This window comes from Piliocolobus tephrosceles, chromosome 11 (genome assembly GCF_002776525.5).
Source record: "Piliocolobus tephrosceles isolate RC106 chromosome 11, ASM277652v3, whole genome shotgun sequence".
Classification (NCBI taxonomy): Eukaryota; Metazoa; Chordata; class Mammalia; order Primates; family Cercopithecidae; genus Piliocolobus; species Piliocolobus tephrosceles.
Window position 1 is genome coordinate 53,997,855 of NC_045444.1, and position 17,640 is coordinate 54,015,494.

A 17,640-nucleotide genomic window follows, 5' to 3' on the forward strand; every position below is an offset into this window, starting at 1 on the left:
ATCTCCTGACCTCGTGATCCGCCCGTCTCGGCCTCCCAAAGTGCTGGGATTACAGGCTTGAGCCACCGCGCCCGGCCATGTTGACTCTTATTTACCCATATTTACCAAAGCTCTAAGGAGAACTGCAGAAACCAAAGAATTTTCTAAAAATGGTTTGAGACCACAAAATACTGGAGGCTCTCCAAACCCATCTTCAAAATTGAGATGTTTGTTTCTGACATGAATTACGTAAAATGCAAATGTCAGATTGCTTTGATTTGCTAATAGAAAATGCAACTTAAAAACAATGACAGTGAAAAGTCGTTAAATCTCCTTCAATCTCCTGCCTAGTAAAATAAAAACCCAACTGAATAAGGTGTCTCGTGTATTCATGGCTCAGCAGGGACGTAACACCCCTTTGATCCCTCAACTCCAAGTCTGAGACCTTCGGCAAAAGCCAAAACTTGTGCTGTTAGCTTTACACAATGGCACAGACTTAAAAGCCACTGCTGCCCTCTACTGGGGAAACTTGGAACAAAACTAACATCAATCCATCAAGCATTTGAAATCACCCTCTTCTCCGCTTTAACGATAATGCGTAACTTTCAATATTTTATAAGTTAATTATAAGATTCCAGGAGGGGAAAAAAGCAATTCTGTAGAAACTCAAAGTAATTTTCCCTCTTTATCGACTAAAAGAAGAAAGTAAATGGTAGAAAACTGGGACACTGGCTTCGGACTCTGTGAGGACATGATGATGCAGTTGTGGTTAAGGCTCAACCTTAGGCTTTAATTTTCAGGCTTGTACACAGAAGCATGGCAAACCAGGAGATATTTATGGTTCTTCTCAATTTTAAAATCCTGTAACCCTTTAGGGATAGCTTAACTCACTTTTAATAGTTGGTTTTTCCTTTTCTGCTGATATTTCAAAATATTTATAGCTTTTTAAAAATCGTTCTTAATAGTCTAACGTATCTTATCCTCTGGCCTAACCTATTTAACATATCTTATACTCAGGACTTTCCTGATTGTTGTATGGCTGCAGTAATTGAGATCAATGTGAAGTAAGCATCTAGCCAGATGCATAAAGGTGCACAATAAATACTATTTTTCTCTCTTCCCCCTTCGTATGTCCCCCATCCACCAGCTTCATGACCTTTCCCATAGCTGTAGCACAGATGCTATGCCCACATACCAAAGCACTTACTCTATTACTCTTTGAATTTTGCGTGTCTTGTGACGTTTGTGCGTTCTTCACAGAAAGGTGAGTTTCATGGTGTGTGCTATGTCTTTGTATCACATACACCTGAGTGCCCACTGCTAGTAGCAGTGGTTGTAATGGAAGCAGCTGTTCTAGCAGCAGCAGAAATGGGAACAGCAGCAGTGGTGCCCACAGCTGTGGCAACAATCATAAATGTTACAAAAACAATACTGACTATAATAACTATAGTAATAAAAGCATTATATGTGATTATAAAAAATTTTGCTATAACCTGTGCCATTTATTATTTTGTCCCAAACACTATTATATTATGTATTACCTAATTTAGTCCTCCCAAACATAGCTATTATTACCTTTGCCACTTTATGAGTCAGAAGCTGAGCTTCTGACAGTATCTAACAACTGTCAATGCTAACCAAACTCTCACTAGCCATCTCTCTCTCCAACAGAATCTCCAAAGACTTTTTGTCACCTCCTTCCCTCTACACTTGCTAGAACCCTGGCAAACTTCCCAGATTCCTGCAACGATGCCTGCAGCATCTCCTAGTGCCTGTGAATAGCACAGACATCCTCCTCGTACTAATGGTGGCCGACTCACTCTGAGAATGACAAATGCGCTCCCATTTTCCTGCATATGCCATTTAACTCTGCCTACCCTCTCCACCTACATTTCCTTCCTGTCCTCTCCCTTCTCTTCTTCTTCATTCTGAGGTATGATTTGGTGGAAAGAGCACAGATTGAGAATAAGAACTGGAGTTCACTCCGGCTTATTGGCCATGTGACTTTGGGCAGGTCCTTTTTCACCTCTCACACTTCCATCTGCAAAGTGTGACAGTAACTCCTGCTCTGTCTTCAAGAACAATTGTTTGGAACAAATATGGAAGCATATATGAAAGTGATCTGAAAGCTATGAAAGAATATTGGCTGTGTTTGTATTTAATTCTTAACTACTCTTAGGCTCTTCACACACACACGCCCCTTCTCAGGGCAGGGAGGGTTTGCTGTAGTGAAAGAAAGCCCTGGTTCTCATCCATTGCCAGCACCTTGATGGATCAGAAAAGAAAACATGGAGACAGGTGAATAGGCAATGGCAATGAACTAACTACTGTAATTCTTTTCCTTCTTTCTGTAGGCATCCATAGGCTTTTCCTCCATTTCATCCAAAGCAACAGCAATGCAGAAACAACCTTCAATACTCATCTGCACCCCACCCCACCTACAGGACACTCTCTTCACTCCTGATTTCACTACATACTTCTAAAATGTCCAGTCTTCTGCAGCCACAATAATCATTCTCCTTATTTACATGACAATCACCCTGCCACTGTTGACTGAGCACCCACTACATGTCAAACACAGCCCCAGACATCCTGCACAGACCATCTCTCACCCTCACGGCAACACGATGTAAGGACTGTCAGCTCTGCCTTATAGGTTAGGCTCAGAGAGATTAGCTCACCCAATAAAAGATACAGATATAGCTCTTGCTACTTCCAGACCAGGCATAGAGACTGGGGCAACAGATGCACCTCCACTTCCTGCCTGCATCTGCTAGCAAAGTGGTCTGTATTGTTTTGATTTTTGTAAAATTTTTATTTTAGCTTCAGGGGCACAAGTGCAGGTTTATTATACAGGTAAATTACACGTTGTGGGAGTTTGGTGTACAGATTATTTCATCACCCAGATAGTAAGTGTGGTGCCCAGTAAGTTTTCGATTCTCACCCTCCCGCTATCCTCCACCCTTAAGTAGGCCCTCATGTCTATTGTTCCCTTCTTTGTGTCCATGTTTACTCAGTGCTTAGTTCCTACTTACAAGTGAGAACATGTGGCATTTGGGTTTTCTGTTCCTGTGTTAGTTTGCTTAGGATAATGGTCGCCAACTCCATCCATGTTGCTGCAAAGGACATGATCTTGCTCTTTTTTATGGCTGTGTAGTATTCCACAGTGTATATGTACCACATTCTTCATCTAGTCTACTGTCATTCAGGGTTTGATTTTGTTTGAGATAGGGTCTTGCTCTGTTACCCAGGCTGGAGTACAGTGGTGTGATCATGGCTTACTGCAATTTCAACTTCCTGGGCTCAATCAATCCTCCCACCTCAGCCTCCTGTGTAACTAGGACCACAGGTACACACCACCATGCCCAGCTAAATATTTTTTTTTGTAGACACAGAATTGTGCTATGTTGCATAGGCTGGTGTTAAACTCCTGGGCTCTAGCAATCCTCCCATCTTGGCCTCCCTAAGTGCTGGGATTACAAGTGTGAGCCACCACACCCAGCCAACAAGGTGTTTTTATACACAAGATTTCTATCATTCTATCTATTAATAAAATTCCTCATTAATAGCCTATGAATGTACAGCCATAATGACATAAAGTATAAATGTTTCCTTGAAAAAAGATTAATGATTCAATACAGTAAATATATTCACTTTATCTTTTAATGTTTAATGTAATCAATGAATGTAAATAAATCCATCCTATTAAGAAGTAATACTTGTGTTTACAATAAAGAAACTGACAGGTCCTACCTTATGCATATGATCAAAGTGAATATCACCAGTAAAAGAATAAATCAATACCATGTGCCTCTTAATATGATACACTGAGAAGAACCCAACATCACTTCTGAGGTATGCCTATCAGAGTGCATAAACTGAATCTGATCATTTAGAAATATCACACAGACCCAAACTGAGGGACATTCTATAAAATAACTGGCCTATACTCTTCAAAGGAGTCCCAGTTGGGAAAAGAAACACTGTTCTAGATTAAAAGGCACTACAGGAGATGTAACAACTCAGTAATTCTGAACTGAATCCTGGACCAGATAAATGACATGAATGGAAAAATTGGCAAATGTAACAAAATTCAAGTAAGATCTAAAAAATAATAGTATTACATCGATGTTCTTTTTTCTAATGTTGAAAACTGTACTGTTCTTAGGTAAGAGAGTGTCCTTGATTTTAGGAAATACACAGTGAAGTATATTTAGAGGTAAAGGGCATTCTGTCTGCAACCTACTGTGGAATGTTTCAAAATAAAGAGTAAGAGAAAACATATGAAAATTCTTGGCACAATTTTTCTAACTTTTTTGTAAGTCCGAAATTATTTCATAATAAAAAGTAAAAACAGGCCAGGCACCAATGGCTCATGCCTGTAATCCCAGCACTTTTAGAGGCCCAGATCAGAGGATCACTTAAGGTCAGGAGTTCAAGACCAGCCTGGCCAACATGGTGAAACCTCGTCTCTTCTAAAACAACAAAAATTAGCCGGGCATGGTGGTGGGCACCTGTAATCCCAGCTACTCAGGAAGCAGAGGTGGGAGAATTGCTTGAATCTGGGAGGTGGAGGTTGCAGTGAGCTAAGATCATGCCATTGCACTTCATCCAGCCTGGGCAAAAGAGCGAGACCCCATCTCAAAAAAAAAAAAAAAAAAAAGGTAAAAACAAATAGGACAAGTTCTCAACACTTGTAAGTATTAAATAAATGTGAATTGAAATATTCCTACCCACTGATACCTAAGCAAATCGGTAGATCCAATGGGGCCAAGGGCCTTAGGTCCTTGGCATGAAACCCATCTTATAGCCTGATATTAGAAATTCTGGGACCTGCAAACAACATCCCAGTCTTTCCACTTCACAGTGGTTCCACTCAGAGACAGCAGTGATGTGATCCTCTTTACCTCCTTCTGATAATGACTAAACTTTGTACTGTTTAGTTAATTGAGTACTTAATTTCATGATTAAGAAAGTACAAGCAATAATCTTCCAGTAAATCTACTTCCAGTGAAAACACAGGCAACCATAAGAAGGGAAAGAACTGCCTATTACATTTTTCCTCCTCATTCCCTCCTATGGCCAATGTTTTTGGCTGAGCAGTCAGCATTCAGACATTTGCACACAAGCCCCTTGCCCTCTGTCCTGCTATATGTGGGTTTTATTTTTTATTTTTATTTTTTTGAGATGGAGTCTCAATATGTCACCAGGCTGGAGTGCAGTGGCACGATCCTGGCTCTCTGCAACCTCTGCCTCCTGGGTTCAGGTGATTCTCCTGCTCAGTCTCCCGAGTAGCTGGGATTACAGACAAGTGTCACCACGCCTGGCTAATTTTGTATTTTTAGCAAATAAAGGGTTTCACCATGTTGGCCAGGCTGGTCTTGAACTCCCGACCTCAAGGGATCCTTCCACCTCGGCCTCCCAAAGTGCTGCAATTATAGGTGTGAGCCACTGCATCCAACCCATATGTTGGTTTTAGAAAGCCACAGAAAGCACATGAATATGAGTGTGAGTGTGGTGCCTCAAGTATGTTATCACTAACGTAAAACTTAGACATCAGCCAACTCTGAGGGTTAAATGTTCCTGTAGAAGATGCACACAGATTATGAGACCATCATTCTCAGCAAACTGACACAGGAACAAAAAACCAAACACCGCATGTTCTCACTCATGAGCGGGAGTTGAACAATGAGAACACCTGGACACAGGGAGGGGAACATCACATACTGGGGTCTCTAGGGGGATGGGGAACTAGGGAAGGGATAGCATTAGGAGAAATACCTAATGCAGACGATGAGTTGATGGGTGCAGTAAACCACCATGGCACGTGTATACCTATGTGACAAACCTGCACATTCTGCACACGTATCCCAGAACTTAAAGTATAATAATAAAAAAAAAAAAAGAGTTCATGTGGAACATGGGTAAAAATAGCAAGATACTGTCTTTAATACAAAGAAAAGGATATAATAATTACTGATTTTGATTTAAGAAAAAAAAGAAGATGCACACAGCCCTAAATATCTACATTCAATTTTAACCAAGCCATTGACTCCCTTCCTCACCTAGTGAACTCAGCACAGTCAAAGATGGAACACTACATGGTTAAGCTTTCAAACCCCAAAATATGGCTGGAGACAGGCCCCTCAGAAAGTCATAGGAGAGGCAGTGATGGCTACGAAGCCTTTTATTCTCATGCACGAAGACAGTGAAAAATTAAAAAAAAAAAAAAGTTATACAGCTGCACTTAGCTCTATTCTCACGGGTCATTATTAGCATGTTCTCATTTAGAATATATAGAGTGTCTTGAGGTCCAGGAACATCCAATCTTATATTACCCTCTACCACACGCCTGGAGTCAGACAGAATTGCTGTTTCACAGACAGAAAAATTAGAGCCAAAGAAAATCAAGATGATCCCTAAATAACAATGTCAGCAAAAGAACCCAGAATGGACCAAATATTCTGCCTGTAGGAAGAAAATAAATATCCTCAGTTTCTACAATTACCACACACTCCAAAAAAATTGTTTTGCATAATAAATTACCAAAGAAGCCACATCGAACATTTTCCATTTTCTATTTTTTCATAATTTAGAGGAGTCAATCCGGATGAAGACAAGATCACCTACCCTCATGGAATTATGTGGATCGCAACAAAAACATCACATTTTGGCCAAATGTGAGTATGATGGGCCTATGCTTCTCTCCTGCTAAAGGATAGCACTGGTGGGCTCCATGGGGCTTTCTACGAACAGCCAGCCACAATACCAGCCCCTCTTCTCCTTTAAATATGAAAATTGTTCATATTAAAGAAAAATGCACCCTGAAAATTATCTCTTAATGTTTGTGACCAGAAGAGAGGAGAAGAGAATGCTGTTTATGACAGCAAATTTCTAATCAACATGGTTGCCTCCGTGCCCAAGAGCCCTGCCCACAGGCCCAGGTGTCATTTAAACACTCATGTATCAATGGACTGTCTGTCTCTCTTTGAAAAACAGCAAACTGATAAGACAAAAATCAACAGATCAACATCAACGAGTAGCCTCTGAGGAGCAATCTATACCACAGAAACCAGAGCAAGATCAACTGGGAGGCGCCATAGTGAACAGGAGAATGGCTGAGATCTCAATCAAGACAGTCTAAGAACAAGTAAACTAACAACTCCCCTGAAACAAGTTTTAAACAAAAGTTACTTAAACACTGGAACAACCTAAGACAAGCAGATAATCCTACAATAAAGGTTTTCATTTCAGTGCACAGGGTGATTAAAATAACATTTACTTTCTAGCAGCCATGTCTGCACGAAGTTTCCCATAAGGACGATCATGGGTGTTTACCAGAATCACAAGCCAGAGCGGGGGTTGCGGGGAGACTGCCCACTATTAAAAGGAATCCTAGGAACACATGTATGCCAAGCATTCTGGGGGTTCAAATGAGTGGAAAACAGTTTCAAAGGGCTTTTCCTTGGCACGTGATCATTCGGTCAGTAAACATTTGTGGGCACTTACTATGAATGAGAAACGCACCATGATCTATGCTGTCCTGGGCAGTGTATGCCAAAGAACCCACAGGTGAGGGGTGGAGCGTAGCTGATAACCCAATTGCTCATTAAAATTAGAATTATGATGGGAAAACAGCCAATATTATGAAACTAGAGAGCCAGGATAACATCAAAACAGGCCACTCTCTTTTCTCTAGGATGCTTACAGAACTAATTTGCATCCTCCCTTTACTCCTGTGTGACATTGAGCTGTGCGGCCACCTTGCATTTGAAGGGATGGATGATGGAACAAGACCTAAGGTTCATCTAAAAGCAAAGAGTAAGTAAACAGCAGAAGACATGGTTGAAAAATCACATCTCATAGAACTCTAGTCGCTTATTGTTTAAGATAGATGCAAACTGGGGTTCAGAACGCATAGCACACTAATATGTAATAAGTTTCTTTTGTTGTTTTTTGTGGTTGTTCTGAGACAGAGTCTTGCTCTGTCACCAGGCTAGAGTGCAACGGCGTAATCTCGGCTCACTGCAAGCTCCGACTCCCTGGTTCAATGATTCTCCTGCCTCAGCCTCCAAAGTAGCTGGGACTACCGGCGCCAGCCACCACGCCCAGCTAATTTTTGTATTTTTGGTAGAGATAGGGTTTCACCATGTTAGCCGGGATGGTCTCGATCTCCCGACCTCGTGATCCGCCTGCCTCAGCCTCCCAAAGTGCTAGGATTATAGGTGGGAGCCACCATGACTGGCGAAGTAAGTTTTTTTGTTTTTGTTTTTGTTTTTTTAAAAAAAGAAAGAAATGAAGGTTACAGCCTGAACAGATTCTTCATTTTTTCAAATTTTAAAAACCTCCAAAGGAAAGTATGGGTTACACAGTGGGAACCACAGATGGTTCAGTTTGGCTGGAGGTTAGAATGTAAGACTGGAAGTTGAAATAGTGCCATAAATTTAAGGCTAAGGATCTTGGTCTTTATTAGACAGGAACTATTTTTTAAATTTCTATTTTTTCATTTATTTGCTCTTCTGGTTGTTTTTGTTTAATTTTGGAAACCACTTTTGAGCAATTAAGTGATGTGACCAGAAAGTTAATCTTGTAGAAATGCCTAAGAAAGAACAGAAAAGAGGAATGGAGGGAGAACAGTTAGAAATTTATTTCAATTGTCCAGTTAAAAATAGTGGAGAAAAAGGTTTCAAACAAAATTGCAGAGGGAATCGTAGAGAAGATGTGGAGAGCGGTTAGATGGGGAAGACAGGGTAGGGGAGGAGGGCTCACATATAGTCCCAGGGTTCTGAGGCTGGGGGGCTTGGAAAGAAATACAGAGCACAGGAAGGTTAGCCTTGGGAGGGAAGGTGGGCCCTCTGGAGTCACTGTGATAGGGAGGCTGGCAGCCCACTCACCAAGGAGCTGGAGTGTGAGGCCAAAGCTGCAGAGAGAAAGCGGCGTGGAAAACACCTCTCAGGGACCAGCTAACAGGATAGGATCACATGACACTTCCAGCAAAAGAAGTGTGGACCCAAAAATAAGAAAAAGTCCTTTGAGGACATGTACTATATAAGCTAATGGCTTTCAAACAGCGTCTTCAACTCTGGCTGACATTTTAAATACTTGATCAAAAGACCCCATGCTAGACTCCAACACTCCTGGGAATCTCCCCAGGCATCTCCTCCAGTCTTCTGATAGGAGTCCTCAAACTCTGGTGGCCTCAAACGAAAGCTTTAGGTTTTCTGTGCTTCCCCTTCAGATATTCCACTCTGATGGACCATCTGCTCAGTGCTCCCTGTCCCCTCAGAGACCAACTGGGCTCATATCTCCAAAATCAACACATCAGTCCTCCCCAACCACTGTCCAGAAACCAGCCCACCCCACAGAATTCTCCTGGTCCAGGAGAGAAGCTCAGATACCTTCACAGAGTGGGACATTTCTTAAAATCCACTTGAAAATCCGTTTAAAACAATTCTAAAGCATCAGGTAATGCATTTTCTACAGGATATTTTAGAAAAGGCAATATCTGGAATTTAACATTCAGTTATGTATACCTTGGCAAGATGAGATAAAATCCCTAAAGCACATTTCTTTCCCATTTTTATTTACAGCACAGACAACACAGATTCACGTCAGCTTTCTCTGTAACTGTAAATGGGGGGAAAGAACCTCCTTTTTAAAATATGTTACTATATACATATGTTTAATTATAAATATCTAATATAATTTAAAAACCAAACTAAACCAAACCAAAGGTTAAATTGTATTAGGTTTCAACCACGATGAAATCTGTAATTACAAATAAGTAAGTCTCTGGAAAAATACATAAATAAATAAATACGTACGTACATACATACATACATGCCATTTTAAAAATCTAACACCTAGAATGGAAAATTTTTCAGCTAATCATTACCATAATTTAGTTAACATAAAGGTAAACTAAAAAAGGAACCATAGGTCTTTTATGAGGAAAGAAAGGCTATCTCACAGCTATTCAAACCATGAAAAGTTGTGCTTTTTATCTTCATCGTTACAAACTGTATCTAACAAGTGATCATGCCTCTTCTGTAAAACCCAAAGGAAAGATGTTCAAGGATATTTTACCTCTCTGGTATTTAAACCTCATCACATCCCCTCCTTTCTGACCTTCTTAAAGCAAAGCTGATAAAGGGAAAAATGAAATCATTTGAGATTTAAATTGTTCCACACCCAAATGTATAACAACTAGCTGAGATAACGAAAAGGCAAATGCAGTTATCTGAGTAATCACTAATGAGATAGCCTCTGAATAGCATATCCTGCACATGTGGAAATGTTTTTCCAATTTTTCTATGGGTTTCATTTCCCTGGGGACTGGTTCCCACAGGGTCATGAAGGCTAATGGCACTTACCTTTTTGGCTCTTTGGGCTATGTCTGGTGTTCTTGTAAGCAGCTTCTCAATCAGGTACTCTCTGTTCTGCAAAACAAATATTCCCAACAGTTTAACATCAAATATGATACATATAAATTCACAGTGATTTCAAAATAGCTTTACTTGGGTTTTTAAGCATGTTACCTTGGCCTTCTGGAAGAATTTGCATTTTAAAAGTTCTGCTGCTGTGGGCCTGAAAGATCAATAATAAATTAGAGTTGAAACAATGACCACTTAATAAATGCACTGCCTTGATGAAACAACTTAACCTTAAGAGTATTTCTGGAAGACCAATTTCAGGAATAGCAAAACTCGGAACCAAATTAATCATAGGCTGGCACCAAATTAAATTGTGCCAATTTTCAGGTTCTTTCCAAATACCTCTACTGCCAAACAGATAAACTTCTGTATGTAAAGTGCTTGGGGCATAATCAATTTTCTATCCTTCATCCTTACACTTAACTAAGTGAATTCAGTGTTTCTAAAAGGTGGCAGACTGACACATCTGTGAGCTGAATTTCTATATTTATTAAGAAACCATACAAGCTACAATATGACCCTGTCAAAGAAAGCATACTCTACTGTGCTCCATGCTTCCCCAAGAGCAGCCGGTACTGCAAGCGGTTCACACATCATGTCCATGCTCTGTTTGCCTGCTCAATAAACCTGTCTCAGGTGCATATGGACTGCTGTTTGCCAGGTGAAGGTAAATGTGATTGTGATTAATAAAATGCAAATTCATTTAGAAGCATTACTAGATGGTGTGATTATTTCCTCATGGTGTCATTCAACTTGCTTCTCTAGCCCGTATTTCCTGTAAACTCTAAGTTAGGTCTGAAGGTTTGAGGAGATTTAATTAAGCATTTGGGGGAAGAATACTTCACAGATCATGGCACACACTTCTTACAGCGGCACCTCAGAGGCAGGTCCTGTTAGGTCACTCCACTGTTAGTGATGCTAAATTTAACCATCAGTCCCCCCAGGCACCAAATCTCTCCATTGCAAAGGTCATGTTTTCCCCCACTGCAATTAGCAAGTGTTCTGTTGGGTAATACTTTGACATTTTATGAAGATCCTGTTCCTGAAAACCTTTCTGCTAATTGTGTTCATATCTTTGCCTTCAATAATTATTTCATAGGAAGTAGCAGAATACTGAGTTCCTACTTCTATCTTCCTTGTTTACTGACTGACATTCTTACACAAAGAATAGTTTCCTTCATCAATAGTTCCTTCTAAAAACGCAGCCATGAGAAAGAATCAAATAACTAGAGGGTAGGGTGCTGAGCAAGACGACTGGTCTGATCTCTTTCAGGGAGATTGAAGGAATTGTTCTAGACTCAACAGACTTTACAAAACATTAAAACCGAACGCAACACACAGCCCTGGACTGGATTCTGGGCGTGAGAAAGAAGCTGCAGAAGCTACAAAGGACATTTGGGAATAATTAGAGATGTGTGAATATGCTAAATATTAGATAATTTTAGGAACGTACTCTTCATTTTCTTAGGTGTGGAAAAGTACTGTGGTTGTGTAGGAACATGTCCTTGTTTATAAGAAATCCAAGCTAAAGTATTAAGTCTCTTACTTTCAGAATTCAGCAAATAAAACATAAATATCACAATTATAGAAAATGTTAATAATTGTTTAATCTAGGTGACGGTATAGAAGTAAACAATGCACTACTTTTTCATCTTTTCCATATGTTTTAAGTGTTTCATAATAAGATAATGGGAGAGAAAGGAGGAGGGATGCATTATTGAGTATCATTAGGTATTATCTTAGGCAACAATTACCAAACGCACAAATAATATTGTAGCAGGGGGTGGGGTGGGGCCAGTTTAAAAGGAATCCTCATGCTTGTAACAACTGGAAACTGCTGCTTTGAAATCAGGAAGCTCCACTAAAATATTCCCAGGGATCAAACCCAAGCATAGAAAGAATTAGAAAACGTCATCAAGTGCATCAGTACACAAACTGTGTAAGTCTACAGGGGCCCCAGAAACTATTTCTGTGCAAAGAAATTTTCTGTTTAAATCATTACTGCTTTTTTCCTCGGATTTCAAGTGCAGCACTGGTTGCAGGTAGGTATCTGAGAAAGAACCCTGGATCTCCATATCTACCAGCTAATTGCTTTGAGTAACTAAGGGTCTAAACAACAGGTAGGCCATGAATCTGCACCTGTTAAACAGGCCTTAGAACTAAACACTATAGCATAACTCTTTCACATGATTCAACTTCGGTTGTTATTTTAATGTATACTTTTCCTGATCACCAGCAGATGTTTTTGCCTCTAGCTACTCCAAATTCATCCTTTCATTCTCTCAGTAAATATTTACTAAGCACCCACAGTTTGTCAGGCATTATGCTAGGTGGTAGGCATACTACAGTGAAGATGGCAGACATAAATAATACCTCCAACAAGTCACAATCTAGCAGGTAAGAGCAGAGTGTGCTGCTCGACAGCAAGAGGGGCAGCAGCACATTCAAATACCTTGGAGGAAGGAGAAGGGCTCCTGAGGGAACATGTAGTAGAACCACTTTACAGTGGACTCCGAAATGGACCAAAATATCATGTTTGGGAACCTCACAACATGAAACAACATTTTTAAAACTAAGAAGCATACAAAATAACTTGGATTTAAGTTTTTAAATGTGAAAAGAACCCTATGAAAATCACAATGATGAAAAAAACTCAAGGCCGCTGTTCTGTTCGAAGCCCTCATCATCTCTGGCTAATATAGTTAAATAAAACAGCCCCCCCAGCTAGTGGCTCACTACTTCTCCCTTGCTACTTCCAACCCATCATCCATCATCCCCATTACTTCCCAAAGTAGCATCTTAAAAAAAAAATTCTGATCCTCTTTTACCTACCCTGATGCATTTCAGTGGCCTGAGACAGAAGCAAGTCTTCTAGGCCCTGACTCCTCCGTCCTCATCTCCCCACACCCCCAAGAGATGCCACCTTTCAACTGCAACGATGTTCTCACTCATCTCTTGCTCTTTCGTGACAACGCACACACTGCTTTTCTTGCTTCCAAATTTTTCATAACCAACTGGCACACCCTCGCTCATCAGTCAAGAGCCAATTTAAATGTCATCTTCAAAGATACCTCTCCTAGCTCCTGCAAGTAGAAGGCACTGCTCCCTAACTGGCACTCATGCTCCACGCTACCCACATTCCCATCATGTATTTATCTGTTCCTATGTCTCCCCGCTTCACTCCACTAGGATACGAGTCCTTCCAAGGCAGGGACCTCATAGGATTCCTTTGTATGTTTCCAATACCTAGCACAGAACAGAAACTGCTACAGCTCAATTTGATACTATAATCAAATATGAGGGAAAGTGATGCTGCTACACATTTGGACACAGCACTACAACTCCTGGAGCTAGATTCAGTTAGCACCAAAATCTAAGCATCTGTTCAATACAGTGGGGAACAGGAGAAAGACTTAATAAAAATGAGACTCGCGCTAGCAAAAAAAAGAAGACAGAGGAAATGCCAACGTAAGGAAGCAAAGTGCCTCCCTGTCTCCTCTGCACCATACCCCCACCAAAAATCCTCCTCCCCACACATGAAGGGTCAATGTAGGATGATGTACAGAGAAAGCTGGGAAGTACCAAGGATACCTTGAGATACAGGGCTGGGAAAATACTTCGCCTTCTCCAGCAAGGTCATTGCCATGGTAACCAACAATGTAAAAGGGAAAAGCATGCTGCAAAGGAAACTCCTTTCTCTGCACTCCACTCCACTCTCAGCCTTCATCAGTAAGTACAAAAACACAATCAGGTAACAAAACAGAATTGGTTTAAACAACCTGCCTTCTTTTTTTATAGGCTTGTTAAGTAACAGGTAATTCCAACTTTACACAGAGAATAACTAAACAGCAGATCAGAGGTTTCTCTTTGCTCAAATCAGCTTCAGTGTTTATCGCTTTGGGATCAACTGGAAGAAATTAAGAAAACGACAGAGGGGCCAGGCACGGTGGCTCACACCTGTAATCCCAGCACTTTGGGAGGCCGGATCACTTGAGGTCAGGAGTTCAAGACCAGCCTGGCCAACATGGTGAAACCCCTCGCAATTAAAAATACAAAAATAAGCTGGGTGTGATGGCGGGTGCATGTAATCCCAGATACTCAGGAGGCTGAGGCAGGAGAATCACTAGAACCCAGGAGACAGGGGTTGCGGTGAGCCCAGATCATCACACCATTCCATTCCAGCATGGGTGACAAAGCAAGACTCTGTCGCAAAAAAAAAAAAAAAGAAAGAAAATGACAGAGGGAAGACAGTGATAGAAAGTGTGAGAAAAGCAGAGGTGCCTGCTGCCCATTTGACTTCAGGGTTTTTTGTTTTTTATTTTCCTCATTTATCTATTTTTTATTTTATGCCATAGTGACTACCAATGCCTGGCTAATGTGGAACCACCAGCGCCACCTACCTTTTAGCTGAGTACTACAGGAGAAAATTCTGCAAGCACAGTCACATCTTACATAGCCAATAGCAAACATCAAACAATTCAGCACAATGTAAGTACCAACAGTTTCATGAGAAATGCTAAAATGTTACCAGTAACCAAAATAACGGTCCAGCCTTTGAATGATGATTCAATTTTAAATCCTTAAAAACAATGCAGCCGTCTGCAAGTAACAACATTCTCAGAAGAAAATCTCTTAAAGTATTCAGCTAATACATATGGATGAACCAAAGTCCACTGAGACTTAAAATAATTTTCAAAAGACTCTAGATGAATATGATATAGTTTAAATAGTTCTAACAATTTGCATTAATAAGTTCCAACAGCCCTTTGACCTCAAGCAGAGCTGCTTTCCTCCCCACACTACTCCCCACAAAAGAAATATTCAAGTCATATTCCTTTCTTAAGGATTTATCAATGCAACATCATCCCCCTTGTTGCTAAAAAAAAAAAAAAAAAAAAAAAAAAGTTGGTTCTTTTTACAGTTGCTAGCCACACAAAGCCTGTAGTCTACAAGATTAAGGTTCTTTTATTTTTAAGAAACAGCAAGATGTTCTGGTATACAAATATAAGCAACTCTCTGTCTACGCCGATGCAGAACACAGACTCAGAAAAACCAAAGGGCTGCAACACCCCAGCTCTCTTTTATGAGGAAAGTCCCATGAGCTCTCAAGGTTGACAAAAAAAAAAAACACAGCCTACTCTCAGCAGCCTGAGAGTTGATGCGTATGAGTGAATCTCCACTGGTCACTGTTTTCTCACAATATTTTTTCACTCACTGCTCGTAAGGTACTCGGCAATACCAGGGCTTTGGCACAAGTAAACTGCTTTCAGATTACAGGTAGATGATCTACATTTAGGCAACAGAAATAATAAAAACTGGCAAAAATTTTGCATTCACTCTTCAACCTACTCAAATCTGATTTCTGTTTATTAAACACTCTTCAATGGGTCCAAATCACCCCCAAATTGCAAGCTCCCAATCATCTCTAGTTGTTCAAGAAATGGTACTGAGCATATAATACAGACCAGACAATGGATATAAAGATAAGCAGCATAAGTTCTCCTAAAAAACTTACAAACTTTTGAGGAATTGGGGTGTGTAAATCAATAAGAGTACACAGTGTAGTAAGTGGTACAAAAGATATATTTTCGATATACTGTAGTTATTGCATAAAAGTTTCAACAACTCCACTTGGTCAGGAAAAAAAAGGCAAATAATGAATGGCAATCTTAACCTCATGAGTACTTAGAGACTCCCTGGGCATGGTGCTATGTGTTTGAAGTGCATTCTCTCTTCCCATCCTCATAGCGATCCTATGAAGTGGGTATTTTAAGGCCCATTGTACAGACAAGAAAGCTAAGTCATATGGATCTTGATAAAGTAGAGCCAGGAATCCCACCCACAGGTACCTGACTTTAGGAAGATGTGGCATCTGAAGCAAGCATAAAAAGAGGGATAGAAAGGGGACAGAGGAAGGGCAAGAACTCTTGAATGACAAAAGCAAAGGTAGAAAATATTCCTGGTTTCTTTTATTATTGTGCAAGAATTCAAGGTTTACTTATCAAATTAGTCATGGATTCACATTTGAAATTGCAACCTATCTAAAAAGTAATTCAACAATGTTGCTTTTTTCCATTCTTACAGGTAATAGACTTTGCCCGCCACCCCACCGCCAAACTCAACCTATGTGTCTTTTCATTGTAAGAGATACCTGGGAAGGTGATGTGCCACTAACAGTCTACAGCTGTTTGGTAAGAACAATTGCACAATAGTGAGAACAGATTAAGTTACAGAGAAAATATCTAAAAGAAGACCTTAAACGATTAATGCTTTGTACATCAACAGCGTTTTTAAGAGAGTAGTCTCTGAATGAAAGATTTGAAGATTTTGAACATATGGTATATGACTCTCCTCTAAAGGATATATATGTATTTTTTTTTTTGGTGGAGTAGAAGGAACCTGATATTTAAACTCATATAATGAATAAAATCCAGAAAGACTTTCAAGATTATTAAGAAATAAAAATGGGCTGAGTGCGGTGGCTCACGCCTGTAATCCCAGCACATGGGGAGGCCGAAGCAGGCAAATCACGAGGTCAGGAGATGGAGACCATCTTGGCCAATATGGTGAAACCCTGTCTCTACTAAAATACAAAAAAAATTAGCCAGGCGTGGAGGAGTGGAGGCATGGAGGCATGTGCCTGTAGTCCTAGCTACTTGGGAGGGTGAGGCAGGGGAATCACTTGAACCCAGGAGACGGAGGTTGCAGTGAGCCAAGATCACGTCACTGCACTCTATCCTGGTGACAGAGCAAGATTCCGTCTCAAAAAAAAAAAAGAAAAAAGAAAAAAAGAAAAGAAATAAAAACGTTTTGTTAAATATAATGTATGTCAATCTAATTTGTTTTGACCAAATCACATACAAATCTCCTAAAGAAATATACTATTATATCATTAAGTACACTAACAATTCTACCCTGAAGAACAATTTTCTTAAAAAGCGGGAATTGTGTGACATTACAAATCACAACCACTAGGTGGAATCTCAATTACTGTCGTTCAAGAATCAGGAAGACCATCAGTAATAATCCAGTACTAACTGGAAAGACAAGAACTTCTCTTGCTGGGCTATGAAGGATCAAATTCTGTTTTCTTGAAGATGTCAAAAAATTTTACTGAAGATGACACCAAATTCAAGGGGAAGATAAGCAAATGTTGGAAAACAAAATTAGAGTCTAAGAGCATTTCACCCAAATGGAGGTTGAATAAATAATCTCAATGAAAGATCAA

General features: G+C 40.1%; 1 protein-coding gene across 1 annotated transcript in view; it reads right to left on the reverse strand.

Moving 5' to 3' along the window:
- STK39 (serine/threonine kinase 39) overlaps positions 1–17,640 on the reverse strand; it is a 295,351-nt gene that overhangs the window by 167,200 nt on the left and 110,511 nt on the right. The window contains exons 9-10 of the mRNA XM_023188118.2: positions 10,518–10,566; positions 10,353–10,418 (exon numbers count right to left, since the gene is read on the reverse strand). Coding sequence (XP_023043886.1) covers positions 10,353–10,418; positions 10,518–10,566 — 115 coding nt within the window. The remainder of the gene's footprint in view (positions 1–10,352; positions 10,419–10,517; positions 10,567–17,640) is intronic.